The sequence below is a fragment of the Grus americana genome, chromosome 15, assembly GCF_028858705.1.
Source record: "Grus americana isolate bGruAme1 chromosome 15, bGruAme1.mat, whole genome shotgun sequence".
In the NCBI taxonomy this organism is placed as follows: Eukaryota; Metazoa; Chordata; class Aves; order Gruiformes; family Gruidae; genus Grus; species Grus americana.
Genome location: NC_072866.1, coordinates 277666 through 291142, shown reverse-complemented (window position 1 = coordinate 291142; position 13477 = coordinate 277666). Strand labels below are relative to the sequence as shown.

Here is a 13477-nt window from a genome sequence, read left to right as displayed (position 1 = left end):
CCCGACCTTCGTCGCCCCAGAGGCGGGACCGGCTAGGCTTGTCCGTGGGGAGGGCACTACGCGCTCGGGAGCGGGCGGCTGCAGCCGGGGCTGTTGCCGGGCCGCGCCCTCAGGGAGAAGGCGACCAGCCCCGCCACAGACATCACACGCCCCTACCGGCCCTTACCGTTGGTGTGCCGCAGCCCTACCTGGCCCTTTAAATGCCCTCCCGCGGCTCGCCCCGCTCCTCCTCTCAGCCAATGGCTCTGCCGTTCCCTCTGACGGACGCGCGGCATTACCAATGGGAGGCGGTCAGGATGACCGACGACGCAAGCCCTTTTCAAGCTTCCCTCCCTCTGCGAGGCTCACCGGACGGGCGGGATATCGAGAGGGAGGGCTGTGTTCGATAGGCTGCTCGGCGTGACAGGCAGGTGAATTAACCAATGGTAGGGTAGGGCGGGTCCGCCGGCTCTACCTGCGGTCCAGGCAGCCGAGGAGGAGCGTCGTGCGCGGGGTTGTGGAGCCGAGTCAGCCGTCCGCCACCATGTTCCAGGGCCCCGAGGCCGACTCGGCAAAGCCTAGCTCCAGGTGGCGCAGCGGGGGTGGCTTGGCGGTGCGGGGGTGAGGGGGGGAAGCGAGAGGGGCCGTGTGGCGGCGCAGAGCCCGTGGCGGGGCTTTGTTCGGCGTTCGGGAGAGGTGCAGGCTGAGTCGCGGTGCTGAGGGTGGGTGCTCCGGCTGAGAGCCGGGAAGCAGAGGGGGCGGGGGAGGGCGCGCTGCGGCTGAGGCACGGCGCTGAGGGGCGGGAAGTGGAGAGGGGCTCCGGCGTAGAGGAGTGGGTCCCTACTGAGGGCCTTTTCGGCCGCGGTGGGCGGGAACGCTGGCCTCCATCTCTCCGGCAGCCGCTGGGGCAGGAGGCCAGCGCCGGTGACCTTGCTGTGCCTCAGTTTATCTCTGCCGCGCCCCGGGGGTCGGTGGGGCTGACGCCGCGGGAGCAGGCGGCGTGGGGAGCCGCCCCGCTGGGCTCCCGGCGGTGCGTGCCGCCTGGGGCTCGGGGCCACGCGTGGGGCACGCGGAGAAGAGTGGGCAGGGCCGGTCCCCACGGGGCTGTAGCGCTCGGCGCCTGGCCCCGGCTCGCCGGGAGGGGCTTGAGCTCCTGCGGGGGGTTACCGAGCTGGAGAGGGTGTCTGGGCGCTGAGGGGATTCCCGTGCGGAAGCAAGGCCTGGCGCTGTGGAGGCCCCTCCTTCCCCCGTGTTTGTGCCCCCTCACGGAGGGAGGAGGACACGGTTGTGCTCTGTGAAGCTTTGAGAGGATCCAACACAGAGGCCTGCATAAGCAGATATTAGCTTGTTTTTGCTTTATGTAGATGAAACATATTGTTATACTTGGATCAGGGTATGTATGCTAATAACTTGGAGCTGGAGTGAATAATCCATCTGTGAGGTAATCATGTGCTCGGAGAGGAAGGAAGTGTTTTGAAATTGTGTAAGGGTGCTTTAAGTTTGCCTTTTATTCCAGTCGCTCTAAGCTATGACCTGGTTTTAAAGGACTTCTGAGGATGCTCCGCCCTTAGTATAATCTCTGAGAAGCTTCTGTTCTCATGGTAATTTTGAAACCATATTTAACTCATAAATTGGGTTTCTGGATAGTCTGGAATGCAGACCATCATAATTTTTTAGATAACAGTAAGCAAAGGTGGTCTTGTTACAGCTTGTTCTCTGACATTGTGGCAGAGTGTTTTCATCGTGCCTGAGAACAAACTATAGCAATACACACAACTATAAAACAGACCCAGCATAGCAAGCACGCATGCTGCAGCACTGCAATACGTTATTGGATTTTATAAAGTGATCTCTGAGATAGTGACTGTTGACATACGGCCTCTGCTGTCAAAAGCAAAAAGGACACTTTTTTCCAGTGTCATTCATTCCCTAAACAAAACTTTGTTTGATGATAATGCAAAGCCTATTGCAGTTCTTGATGTGTAGAAGTTTTTCTAATTAAAACTGAGCCTAATTCAAAATTCCTGCAGCAACCACCAACAGCCACGGATGTGGAAGTAACAACTCTTCCTAATGTGAAAATCTTTGCAAGGAAATTATAAACAAATGCTTTGCATTTTGAGAACTTCATAATACAGGGGTATTACTGTTAGAAATAAATGATGCTAAAAATATTTTAAATGAAAGCTTCAACTTAAGTAATTGTCCAGTGAGATGCATCTCTAGTGATCCAGTTAATGCATACAGTGATATAGCAAACAACTAATTTGCTAAATCAAGTTAACTACCTAGTTTTATTAAACTTTAATAATGATGCTTTCTATTTTTAAGGAAGTTTTGCTTTTCCAAAATAAAATGAGGAATTGCATGTCTAAGAGTTGCTGTTGCTGTGAAAGCAAAGCAGGGCAGAATTCTATCGTTCTAGTGTTGGTGCACACTATAAAGATGTATTGCTTTTATGTATCCTCAATTCATCTAGTATATGAGCAGTTTTACACCTATTGTATAAAGCTAAAAATGTTAAATGTAGCCATCTTGGAAATGTAATATACGTGTTCCCCTCTTCCCCATCTGTGGTAATGCAGAATATTGCAGAGATTTCGGATCAAGAGCATAACTGATTTAACAAAGCTCACTGTTTGCTTATAAGTGAGCTATTTATTGAGCCACGAGTTTTTATTGATCCCGCATCAGGAAGTCCATGGTAGCTTTCTGGTCTTTGCTTTAGAACCTGGTGTTCCAAACCTCAACGCCTGCTTTCCGATTGGCTTTCTGCTAGTTACTTTAGTGATGGTCTCTTATGTATACTGCAGCTCTCCTGTTTTAAAACTGGTAGGACTTTAGTGTTTAACATTCAGGCAGAATTTTTAAAAAAAATATTTATTTATGTAATCGGTATCTTTAAGTAATGAATAAGTCTTGGCATCTCTTCCATAGGTTGGCTGCAAGGTTTATTGAAGAAAGGGCATGCAAATTCAAGTGTGTTAGAATGCAGGGGAAAAAGACCACGAGAACTAATTAAAATTCTTCAAGCCTGCCAGCAGAGAACAAAGCAATTAGCAGAGGCTTTTAAACTTACAGGGTAGGGTTCTTAATTTAGCTGTTCTAGATGAATTGACAGACTTCTAGTCTACTGGAGAGCAGGGGGAGAAGAGGCAGATTTAGATTGTGTAGAAAACAAAGGGGTGTTTTTTCATTACTGTTTAAAAGAATAAAACACCACCTTCCCTTCCCTCCTGTCCTCCCAAAGGAAGAAAGATCTAACTTATCTGGCTACAAGACTTGAAAATATCTGTGTAAACAGGCATAATACCAATGTAAATTAAAATCACTATAAAGTATGAACTAAAATTACTATAAAATGTATGTTGAATTTCCTTGTGCTCTATTGAAGCAGCTCACACTGGCTCATCAAGTTTAGCATGCTGTTTTCCATTGGTAGGATTCACAGGCTAAATCTTATTTTCTTATTTGGTGTGGGAGACCTGCACATCTCACTCTGATCTGGAATGGAGTGACACAGGAGTACAAGGAGGCCAGCAATGGGCTACAGGCTGCACAGCAAGAAAATAGCTTTTTATTCTCCCCAGTTTTTGGCTGAAGTGAGGGGGCGCAAAGCCCTGTTCTCTTTGCTATCATAAGCTGGAAGACCTTGTTGCAGCACTTCAATACTTTTTTTTTTTTTTGTAAGTCCTGTGAATGACTTAGTTATCTGACTTTGCATTAGTTAGAATTTTATGGATCTGGTGTCACAGGCACTTGAAAGTTTATGGAATATTTGGAAGGTTCCTAGCAATTAGAAGTTTCTGAAATTGAGGAGGCAAATCCACTTTGTGTATGTAGAGTCAAGACATTCTTTTGGGTGATGCTGGCAGAAAAGGTCACCTATTATGCTGATTTCGAAGTGCCTCATAAGCATCTCAAATGATGCCTCTGACTTATTAATTGTGACAGTAGGGTTTTCTTAGTACTGAGCTGAAAATGGGAGGACAATATACGATTAACCGGTGTTGGATTTCTTTTGATGCTTAATTAAGTTTGTTAACTGAATAATCAAGATTTTTAATCTTAAAATGGGGTTTCTCTAGATTTTTTTTTCTGCAATAGAGCTTAAATCCAGTTGCAGAATGAGAAGTAATTTGATTCTTATGACTGGTTGTTTTTCTTAAACCAAAAAAATCTGAATGTAGTTATTTTGTTATTCCCTCCTACGCTTGTAGGCATGTGTTAAGAAAACAGCATGGTAAATGGAGTGAATCTATAATGTAAGAAACTCCATCTGTATAAACTATGTTTCTCTTCCTTGCAATCTCTTTGATAGTATACTTAGATTAGTATACTTAGAACTTGAGAAAGACTGTATGTATTAAAAGAAATAGCTGAAAAGAATGGGTAAAATCAGAAATCAATTATATGAGGGATACTAGCAAGCCTACTTTTTTAACAGGAGCCCCTTCCCAAACTCTTCTAGCAATTGTTTGGGTTTTATTGTTCCTTTCTCTCTTCCTTCCATCTCCCATGTTTAAAAGCTTAAACTCCCTCATGGTTTCTGGACCATTGTGAAAGATCAAAACACATAATTTGCATATACAATGTCTATTCGAATAGCAGTTTCTAAGATATGTGGAAAGCCTACAGCATAGTTGGATCTGTAATCTGTGGGACACTAAATCATATCTGAGCAGAAGGTTTATTTATCTGTGCAGCAGGCAACACAATTGTCCTGTCTGCTGAAATTTTAGTTACTCCCTCAAACTAAAGGGGTTCATTAAATCCACAGTCGTACTAAGGATTAAAATACTGAAATACCACACACATGTTTATTTCTAGAACTGGACTTCAGTAAAGCCTTCAACATGGTCTCGCACAGCATTCTCCTAGAGAAGCTGGTGGCTCATGGCTTAGACGGGTGCACTCTTTGCTGGGTAAAAAACTGGCTGGAAGGCTGAGCCCAGAGAGTTGTGGTGAACGGAGTTAAATCTAGTTGGCAGCCAGTCACAAGCGGTGTTCCCCAGGGCTCCGTCTTGGAGCCCGTCTTGTTTAATATCTTTATCAGTGATCTGGATGAGGGGATCAAATGCGCCCTCAGTAAGTTTGTGGATGACACTAAGTTGGGAGGGAGTGTTGATCCGCTTGAGCATAGGAAGACTCTGCAGAGGGATCTGGACAGGCTGGATCAATGGGCCGAGGCAACTGTATGAGGTTTGACAAGGCTGAGTGCCATGTCCCGCACTTGGGTCACACCAACCCCAGGCAACGCTACAGGCTTGGGGCAGAGTGGCTGGAAAGCTGCCTGGAGGAAAAGGACCTGGGGGTGCTGGTCGACAGCTGGCTGAACATGAACTGGCAGTGTGCCCAGGTGGCCAAGAAGGCCAACAGCACCCTGGCTGTTATCAGGAATAGTGCGGCCAGCAGGAGCAGGGCAGCGATCATTCCCCTGTACTTGGCTCTGGTGAGGCTGCACCTCGAGTGCTGTGTTCAGTTTTGGGCCCCTCACTGCCAGAAGGACATTGAGGTGCTGGAGCGTGTCCAGAGAAGGGCAACGAAGTGGTGAAGGGTCTGGAGCACAAGTCTGATGAGGAGCGGCTGAGGGAACTGGGGGTGTTTAGCCTGGAGAAGAGGAGGCCGAGGGGAGACGTAATCACTCTCTGCAACTACCTGAAAGGAGGGTTGTGGTGAGGTGGGTGTTGGTCTCTTCTCCCAAGCAACAAGTGATAGGACAAGAGGAAATGGCCTCAAATTGCTCCAGGGGAAGTTTAGATTGGGTATTAGGAAAAATTTCTTCACTGATAGGGTGGTCAGACCTTGGAACAGGCTTCCCAGAGAGGTGGTGGAGTCACCGTCCCTGGAGCTGTTCAAAATTGTGTAGACGTGGTGGTGTTGGGTTGACAGTTGGACTTGATGATCCTAGAGGTCTTTTCCAACCTTAAAGATTCTGTGATTCTATGAAATTAGCCAGTAAAGACAGTCTCTCTGAGGCTGGTTCTGACAATATAAACTATTCCCAGACTCAAAGATGAACTTTTTTTATCCTTCCTCCCAAAGAGAATAGAACTGCTTTCTGCATCCTGTGATCTGAAATGCTGACAAAGCTCATTTTCTGACAGGGCAGCCAAATATCCCTGCTTTTGTGACAGTAAATCTTAGAGTTAAACCGGAGTAGATCTTGGCTCCAAGAGGAACCTCTTTTCATGTCTGGCAGATACCTAACCTGAAATGTCTTGCCTCTGTCACAGATCTATGGAGGGAATGTGTTGTATTCATTCACTGACATTTGAATTCTGTTCAGGTAGGGTGGTATAAAGATCTTGCAATTTTATAACTGTTGTCTTTGTATGAAAGTAAAGATTAGTTTAAGTCCCAGAACAATTATTCAGATTAGAAGAGATATAACTCAGATACTACTTTTTCACAGCTGCTAAGATTGTGGGTAATTGTTCACGTAGACATAACTGGAGAGATTATTTTTGATACCTAGGTATTCATCACTTTCAGTGATGGTTCAGTTCCTTTTCAGGACAGGACCTGCTGAACAGGTCGGTCTGTTGAACAAGGCATAGATAGGTATTAACTGTGGACCTATTACTCAAGGACAGCATGACTTTTGGTAGGTTTTCAAGAAGTCAGTCCATTTCTGTTGTAACCTCGTATTTCTATAAGGATCCGTTTGATATACCTCTGGTGCAGAGCTTTGATCTTAATGGTTTTGCATCTTGACCACTGAAAATTTGGCTTCTTGGCATTCTACCTTTCTACTTTAAACTCTACAGCAGCTAATAGGATAACTGATGGTTGAAACTAGCAAATTTTTTAGTACTTATGAAATGTCTGCTTTTATTTAAAAGTCAATGCATTTGAATTGTATCACAGATACAAAGTTGGTATGTGCAGTTTAGCAGAAAGTCTGGTTCTGTAATGGTTATTTTTAAAATTCTAACCAGAGGCATATGTCTTTATCTCCTGTTGCTTCTGGAACACCACAGTTAGCATAACCATTTGTTCTGGTGGCCCTGTTCTGACCATTCCAAGTAACTGCAGATAACGTAATAATCAAGTTGACCGACTAGGAAGGAGGCTGGCAATATTTGTGCTGAACTTGAGAATATTTTATTAGAACAGCTCTTGAAAAGTAGATACTTTGTGGACATAACAGAATTATCTGAAGTTCAAATCAGAAGAGTTATTCATAACATACAAGGGAGAATGATGAGGGGAACATCAAATAAGTTGAATGCTATAAATTTCAAACAGACTTTTGTATCTTGCTTCTCTCGTTCTGCAATGTAGGGTATTGAAGCCCCCAGGAGGAGGTTCTAGTAATCTCTTTGGGAGTACAGAAGAAGTTTCTTCTTCAAGCAGGCCACACCGGATGGCATCCAATATCTTTGGAGCATCAGAAGAACCTCAAAACATTCCAAAAAGAACAAACCCTCCAGGTAAGAGCGACCACCTCCTTCAGCATGATTGGGCTCTGAATTACAGCACAGAACTGGTTTCACATTCCTAAAGTAGAACACTGTGATCTGTCTTTTTATGTTGCATTTTTACAGATCGAGTGGGTTTGAACAATAAATCTATTCAGACTTCTGAATATATGAATATTTCAGTGATATAGATGTTCACAGACTTTTTAGCACATCATCCAAGTCTAATTCTTTCCGAGTTGAGGTCTAGGAAATGATGAAAGGAAACTGCTTCTATTCTGGAGCTGTGTCATCAGTTAGCTGCAATTAGTACAGCTGTGAGTCTGAGATCCTCTAGGGAATTCTTGTAACAAAGGATTTCATCTAGTCTCTTCAGGCAAGCAAAAGTAAGTCTCTAGGCAGTAGGGTTCTAGAAGTCTTTGAATTCTTACATCTTTTGTAGTTTTCAAATACAGTCTGGTAAAACTAAGTCTTGTAGAAAAAAAAATTCTTACAACTGCCTTGCAGGGGGAAAAGAAAGTGGTATTTTTGAAGATTCTGGTTCTGCTCAGCCTCGTCCACGCATGAATCCGCCTGGTGGGAAGACAAGTGACATCTTTGGGTCTCCTGTATCTACCAGTGTTGTGCGAGCACACCCAAACAAGCCTAAGGTAGTTGTACTTCTTTCGCTGTCAAGAAGCTAGCAGCTCAGCGAGTTGTCTTACAGTCTTGTCAGAATGCAACACCTGTATTCTTTTTAAGATGACAGACCTGAGTTATGCATAGGGTAGCTTGAAGTTAGTTATTCCTAAAGTCTCTTTTTGATAGCTTGTTATCTTTGGTACATCAGATCTCAGCATGCTTTGTAGTTTGCAGTAAAACTATTAGACTGCGGATGTGTGTTCAAAAAAAAAAAAAGAAAATGCTTCTGAAGCTTTTGGTCTTCCTTGTAAGTGAGGTACAACTGGAGTCCTTGGCACACAGCCAAGAGGTGTTGAAGCTAGATAGGGAGAAGATATTTCTCTTTATTCTGCAATTTGGCAGAGGTGGTCTTGATACCAACTCTGGATAGTCTGTGAACACCAGTGAGCTACAGTCATAAATCTTCATCTGGCCTGAGTGTGCCCTTTGCCTCTCTTCATGTTGACTGTAGGTATGTATATTTAAAGCACTTTAAGCAGGAGGTCAAGCTTAAGTGATCAACAGTGAAAAAGCTAACTTAAGATCAGCTTTGAGTGTCAGGTCCAACATGCACTTGATTTTATGACGTCAGACAAAAGTGTGTCTTGCTACATCAGTTGTTATTTTTTGATCTTAAAGCTGGGATGTGTAATAGTTGGAGAGGCTTGTAGTTATGACCAAATTTGCTTTTGGAAAAAAGGAGAATACATTGCCAATTGCTTTATTTCTGTATTTAAATGCCCTATATTTGGATTTGCAACCTGCAGCTCTAATCTAAGTAGATACTATTAAGTGAGTAGCCACTATGTTGGCAATGTTTGTGACATGTCAGATAGCATGGAAACTTAACATCCCATGAAACACAGCTCACTGTCTTTGTGCTGAAAAAATAGTAGCAGTCTCATTTTTCCTGGAACCTTAGAAAGAAAAGATTAGTCCAATTTAATGTGGGTTTTTTTCTCCTTTTTTCCCCTTAAATTTGAAGGTGCTGGTAATGTGCTTTTGTCTAACTTTTTATGCAGACTCTGGAGTGTATTTTGGGGGATTTGGGTTATAAGAAAGGAGGAGGAAAAAAAAGACTGGGAGCTAGGTTTTGTCAGGAGTAGTGCTGTTGGTTTAAGAGAGGGCTTTGTTTTGTTTCTCTGTACCCCTTTATCAGGCTGGTCTCTGATTCTTTTTCGTTGCTTTTTTTAAAAATGTAACATATTAATTCCTGTAACTTCCTGACTAAATGGAGGATGCCACTTTGGAAATTCCTCTGTCTTTAATTAGAACATTGGAATTGTGGGAAATACTGGGATGGAAAGGAGATAGCATATTTGCAAAAATTACTGCAAGTTGAATTTCATGGGTGGGAAAACACGCAAGCTTTTCTGAAGTATTGCAGTGTATTTCCGACAATCAATAGGGATTGTTAGGGAAATGGTCTTAAAAGGTTTTGTGAGTTACCTGACTGTTGGAGTAACTATGGATACTCACTGAAGACAGTAATTCTGCATAGAAATAGGGTGCTCGAAGGCTGCTTGTGTTCTAGTTGTGAATACCAACTTCTGGGTGGTAGTGGGTGCTTGTCAAGAATGGTAATTCCAGACCTTTGGACTGAACTGTTTATCATAGACAAAATTTTAAGCCTCTGATGAACTAATGAACACATCTGTGTTTCAATGAATTGTCTGAGATGTGCACCTTGACATAACATAGGAGTTACCTTGTACCAGTGTTTTTGGGATTATGTAGTGGTGGAGGGGATGCAGGGCTGCACAGTGTCTGCAGCTCTGTTGGCTCTTACCATGGGAAATGTATGAACTCAGATCAGAAAAATGCAAAACTTTCTAAAGGATTTTGGGACAGATTTACTGTTTGAGAACAATAATATACTAAATAGTTTTTGGTTTCTTTGCAGGATCATATTGTGTTGAAAGAAGATGAAACACCAAAGAAGCTAGAAGGTCAGCAAGAGAAAAGCCTTTCTCTGTTCTCTTTGGAAAGATAAACTCTGAGGAATAGTTTCTTATGGTTCCTCTTAAAAACATAACACTAAGGCTGGTGTTTAGGATAATATAACTGAGAAGTTTTCCTTGTGTCAGAAATTTAATCACTTGTCTCAGGGAAATGGTTCTCTTCCTCTGGCTGAGGGGAACACCACAGACATAAGTCTTGATGCTAATGTGTATGTGTGTGTATATACTTTGCTTGATACTATGTGTGTATATATACATGCTAGAAAAACATCCTATCAGATTGCTCCTTCCTCCTTTGCCATCTCCTTCAGGTATGTAATCTTGGCCTTCTGTAGTTGTAAATAACAAATAGCTGACTGACAAAATGTATTATTGCTCAGCTAGCTATTTTTAAAGAATGATGGGCTTGCTGCTTTCAAGCTCAGTATGAAAGGATTCATTGGTATGTTGCATCTCTTAATTGCCTGAAACTGTCAAAATAATTCTGAAGGTATATTGCTTAGCCTACATATCCTTATTAGAAAGATTGCTGAAGGAAGAGAGGAATTGTTGCAAAAAGCTAAATTCTTCCTCAGCACCTGTTTCCTTCAGGACAAATTAACAGATATAGACGAACCTTAGTGTGCCATGGATGGGAAACATGGGAAATAATGCAGCCTACAGAAGACGAGGCACTTTGTGCACTACAGAATAGCAAGTTGATCTAATATTTTCTTTTTATTCAGCTACAGAAAATACCAAACCACAACTGGAAGATGGAGGCGAGAAAAAAGATCTGGGCAAAGAGAAGCAATGCAAGGACCCGGAACCCAAGATAGACAATCATGAGCCCCGATTAGGGCCACGGCCACGCTCACACAACAAAGTTCTCAATCCACCGGGGGGGAAATCCAGTATTGCGTTCTATTAGGGTCATCTGTTCGCTTTCACTAACGGAGTCTGCACAGAAACTCTTGTCTGTGGTTGCGAGGTCAGTTTATAGACTACTGTTTGTGGATAGATTCTTAGGCAGATGAATGAGGGTTATGCTGAAGTGTGTAGGAAGGATAACCTGATGATTTAGGGAGGGAGGGCTGGGAGGGAAAGGGTGCCCTGTGGAAGATATGAGTATTGGACTGCCTGGGTGGGTGGCAGAGGGGGACATTAGTGTAACTTTGTGAAAGATCAGTGCTGCTTTGTGGTGAGTTCATCAGAATGTTCTGTTCTTAGCTAGCTAGTGGCTCAGGACACTCTTGTGGAGTCAGGCTTATCCATAGTCAACAGTAACTTTGTGAATGGGTGGGGACCTGGAGGTCACACCTGAAAGGAGGTAGGCTATGCTTTCCTCTAGGCAACAGGATGCAGCTTCACAGTGTGAGCTGACTTGCAGTCACTTTAATGTAAATACGTTCCACTGGAACAAGTAGTGCTACCGTGGTTTCGAGTGTCTTCAGTCTTTGGTTCTCTTTTTCTCCTTTCTTGCTTTGCAGCACATGGTGCTGATACAAGACAAAACATGCTGAAGGTTTCTTTTATACTCACAAACCGTCATATGTTAATAAAAATCGTGGTCTTCCCCTCCCCAGTATTCAGGCCTTTCTGATGCCTTCAGTAATCTGCAGATTACTACACCTAGCTTTTGATAAGTGATAATACCAGTCCCACATACTGTTTCATGTAGGTGCTTCTAGAAGACTTTTACTCAAAGTATCCTGTTTGAGTGCTTGCACATTTTCTGGTAAAGATGTGCATGCAAACCGTAGCTTTATGGTACTCTGAACAGAAGGAACTTAAAGTTTACCATTACCATGGAGAATATATTGAGGTGTCCAGCCAGCTAGCTTTGACCCAACCTGTATCGAAATGCCTTAGCTTCTGCAGAGGTTTTTACTTTGTGCCCCACTGAAACCAGGACTGTTCTACTGTCTTCACCACAGTGCATTTTTTTTGTTTGTCTGTGCTGAGTCTGTTAGTGAATTCTCTTATCTTTGGTCAGCCTTATGTTTGCCTTTGACTGCCTCAGATTTTTGTTGGTAAGGCTGGGAGAACTATGTGGATTCTCCTCAAACCATGGCTGTAGTTATTTTGAGACATGCTGTAGACTATCCTAATTGCAGAAACAAAGACTTTAGCAATACAAACCTTCTGGTTGTGCTGGCTGTCTTAAATCATGTTTGGAAGATGTGCATGTTTTGCACAAACATTTGTTGAGGAGGGTAGCTCCCATCATTTGTTCTCTGAATGGACTTTCTGATCGTATCCAGAGCTTTGATATATGAATGTTAACATTAGGTGCTTACTGTTCAATGTATTTAATAATGACTTTTTAAATTTGACATATCGAAACAGGAGTTGTTCAGGTACACCAAAGAACAAGTGGCCTTATCTGCGTATATCCACTGCTGTTCTAGCCCAGGTTCCCTGGGACCTGCTACTATTTAGAGGGGACTGTCTCTGGGCCAGGTGCTAAAACGTGCTGTGATCATAGTGCTTACTAGACTGCTCGGTTCAGTGATGTCAGAAGTGGTGACTGACTTCGTGAAGACTTAGTTGCCTTTTCATATAGTGAAAGTGAAATGTAAGGGGCGATGCTAAGGGTAGAAATAGCCATGGAAAGTAGGGATTTCAATGCCTTTGTACCTTTCAGATAGATTTGGAGCACCTTGTTATTTGGCCCCCTACAAAAACAAGACAGTGTGATTCTAACTGCAATCCCATAATGGATTTATATTACTTCCAAACATGTATTTCCTAGCAGCTATTCTTGAGTCTGTGCCGCCTAGCCTCTGGCTGGGTCTCAGACACATCTATCTGTTTCAATTCCTTGTTCCAGTGCTTGACAGGGTTTTAAGAGGCTACCATGTGGAAAAGTCAACCAGAGGCTGCTTTCTGCATTGAAGGCTCTGGTGTAATTGATGCTGTCTGTAATACTTGGCATCTTTTAGAACCTGATGTGCATTGGCTACAGTGCCTGTGTGTTAAACAGCAACTTCCAGCTAGGCCTTAAATTAGTGAAACTGTTAATTTTCTTGGATTTCTTTCTTTGGAATCTAAACCATGTTTTCAACTCAACAAGTAAGATTGATAAGAACGTTTCTCCGGGACAGAAGGGGGTTGGAAATCAAATGATAAATCATGCAATTGTCAATAAACCTCTGTATTTTGTTACTTCATTGTGTGCTGTAGATGTCTGCTTTTATAAATTAATTGGTAATTTAGTTCAATGTAGATACAGTGGTGAATTCTGTTATCTGATACTGGAAAAATTGCACAAATCTTTTCAGGCCTCCTGCAGTGGGGAGTGTGCTTTAGAGACGTGACATCCCGCTCAAGGTTGCTCATGAGACAAGCACCTCTTATCCCTGGGAGTGTGAAGGGACAGTAGTGAGGGTGAGCTGTCCAGGTCTATGCCTCTTTGTGTACATCCTGTACAATGCAGGGATGCTCTTAAGCCCTTCAGTAATACTGTAAATG

At 43.2% G+C, this 13477-nt stretch overlaps 1 protein-coding gene across 1 annotated transcript; it reads left to right on the top strand.

The window, feature by feature from the left end:
• Window positions 1–436: 436 nt before the first annotated feature.
• JPT2 (Jupiter microtubule associated homolog 2) lies at window positions 437–13176 on the top strand. Its single transcript, XM_054843361.1, has 5 exons — window positions 437–567; window positions 7267–7415; window positions 7911–8053; window positions 9967–10012; window positions 10750–13176. Exons 1-5 carry the CDS (start codon window positions 524–526, stop codon window positions 10932–10934), a joined length of 567 nt encoding a protein of 188 aa, XP_054699336.1. The 5' UTR covers window positions 437–523; the 3' UTR covers window positions 10935–13176.
• Window positions 13177–13477: the final 301 nt, after the last annotated feature.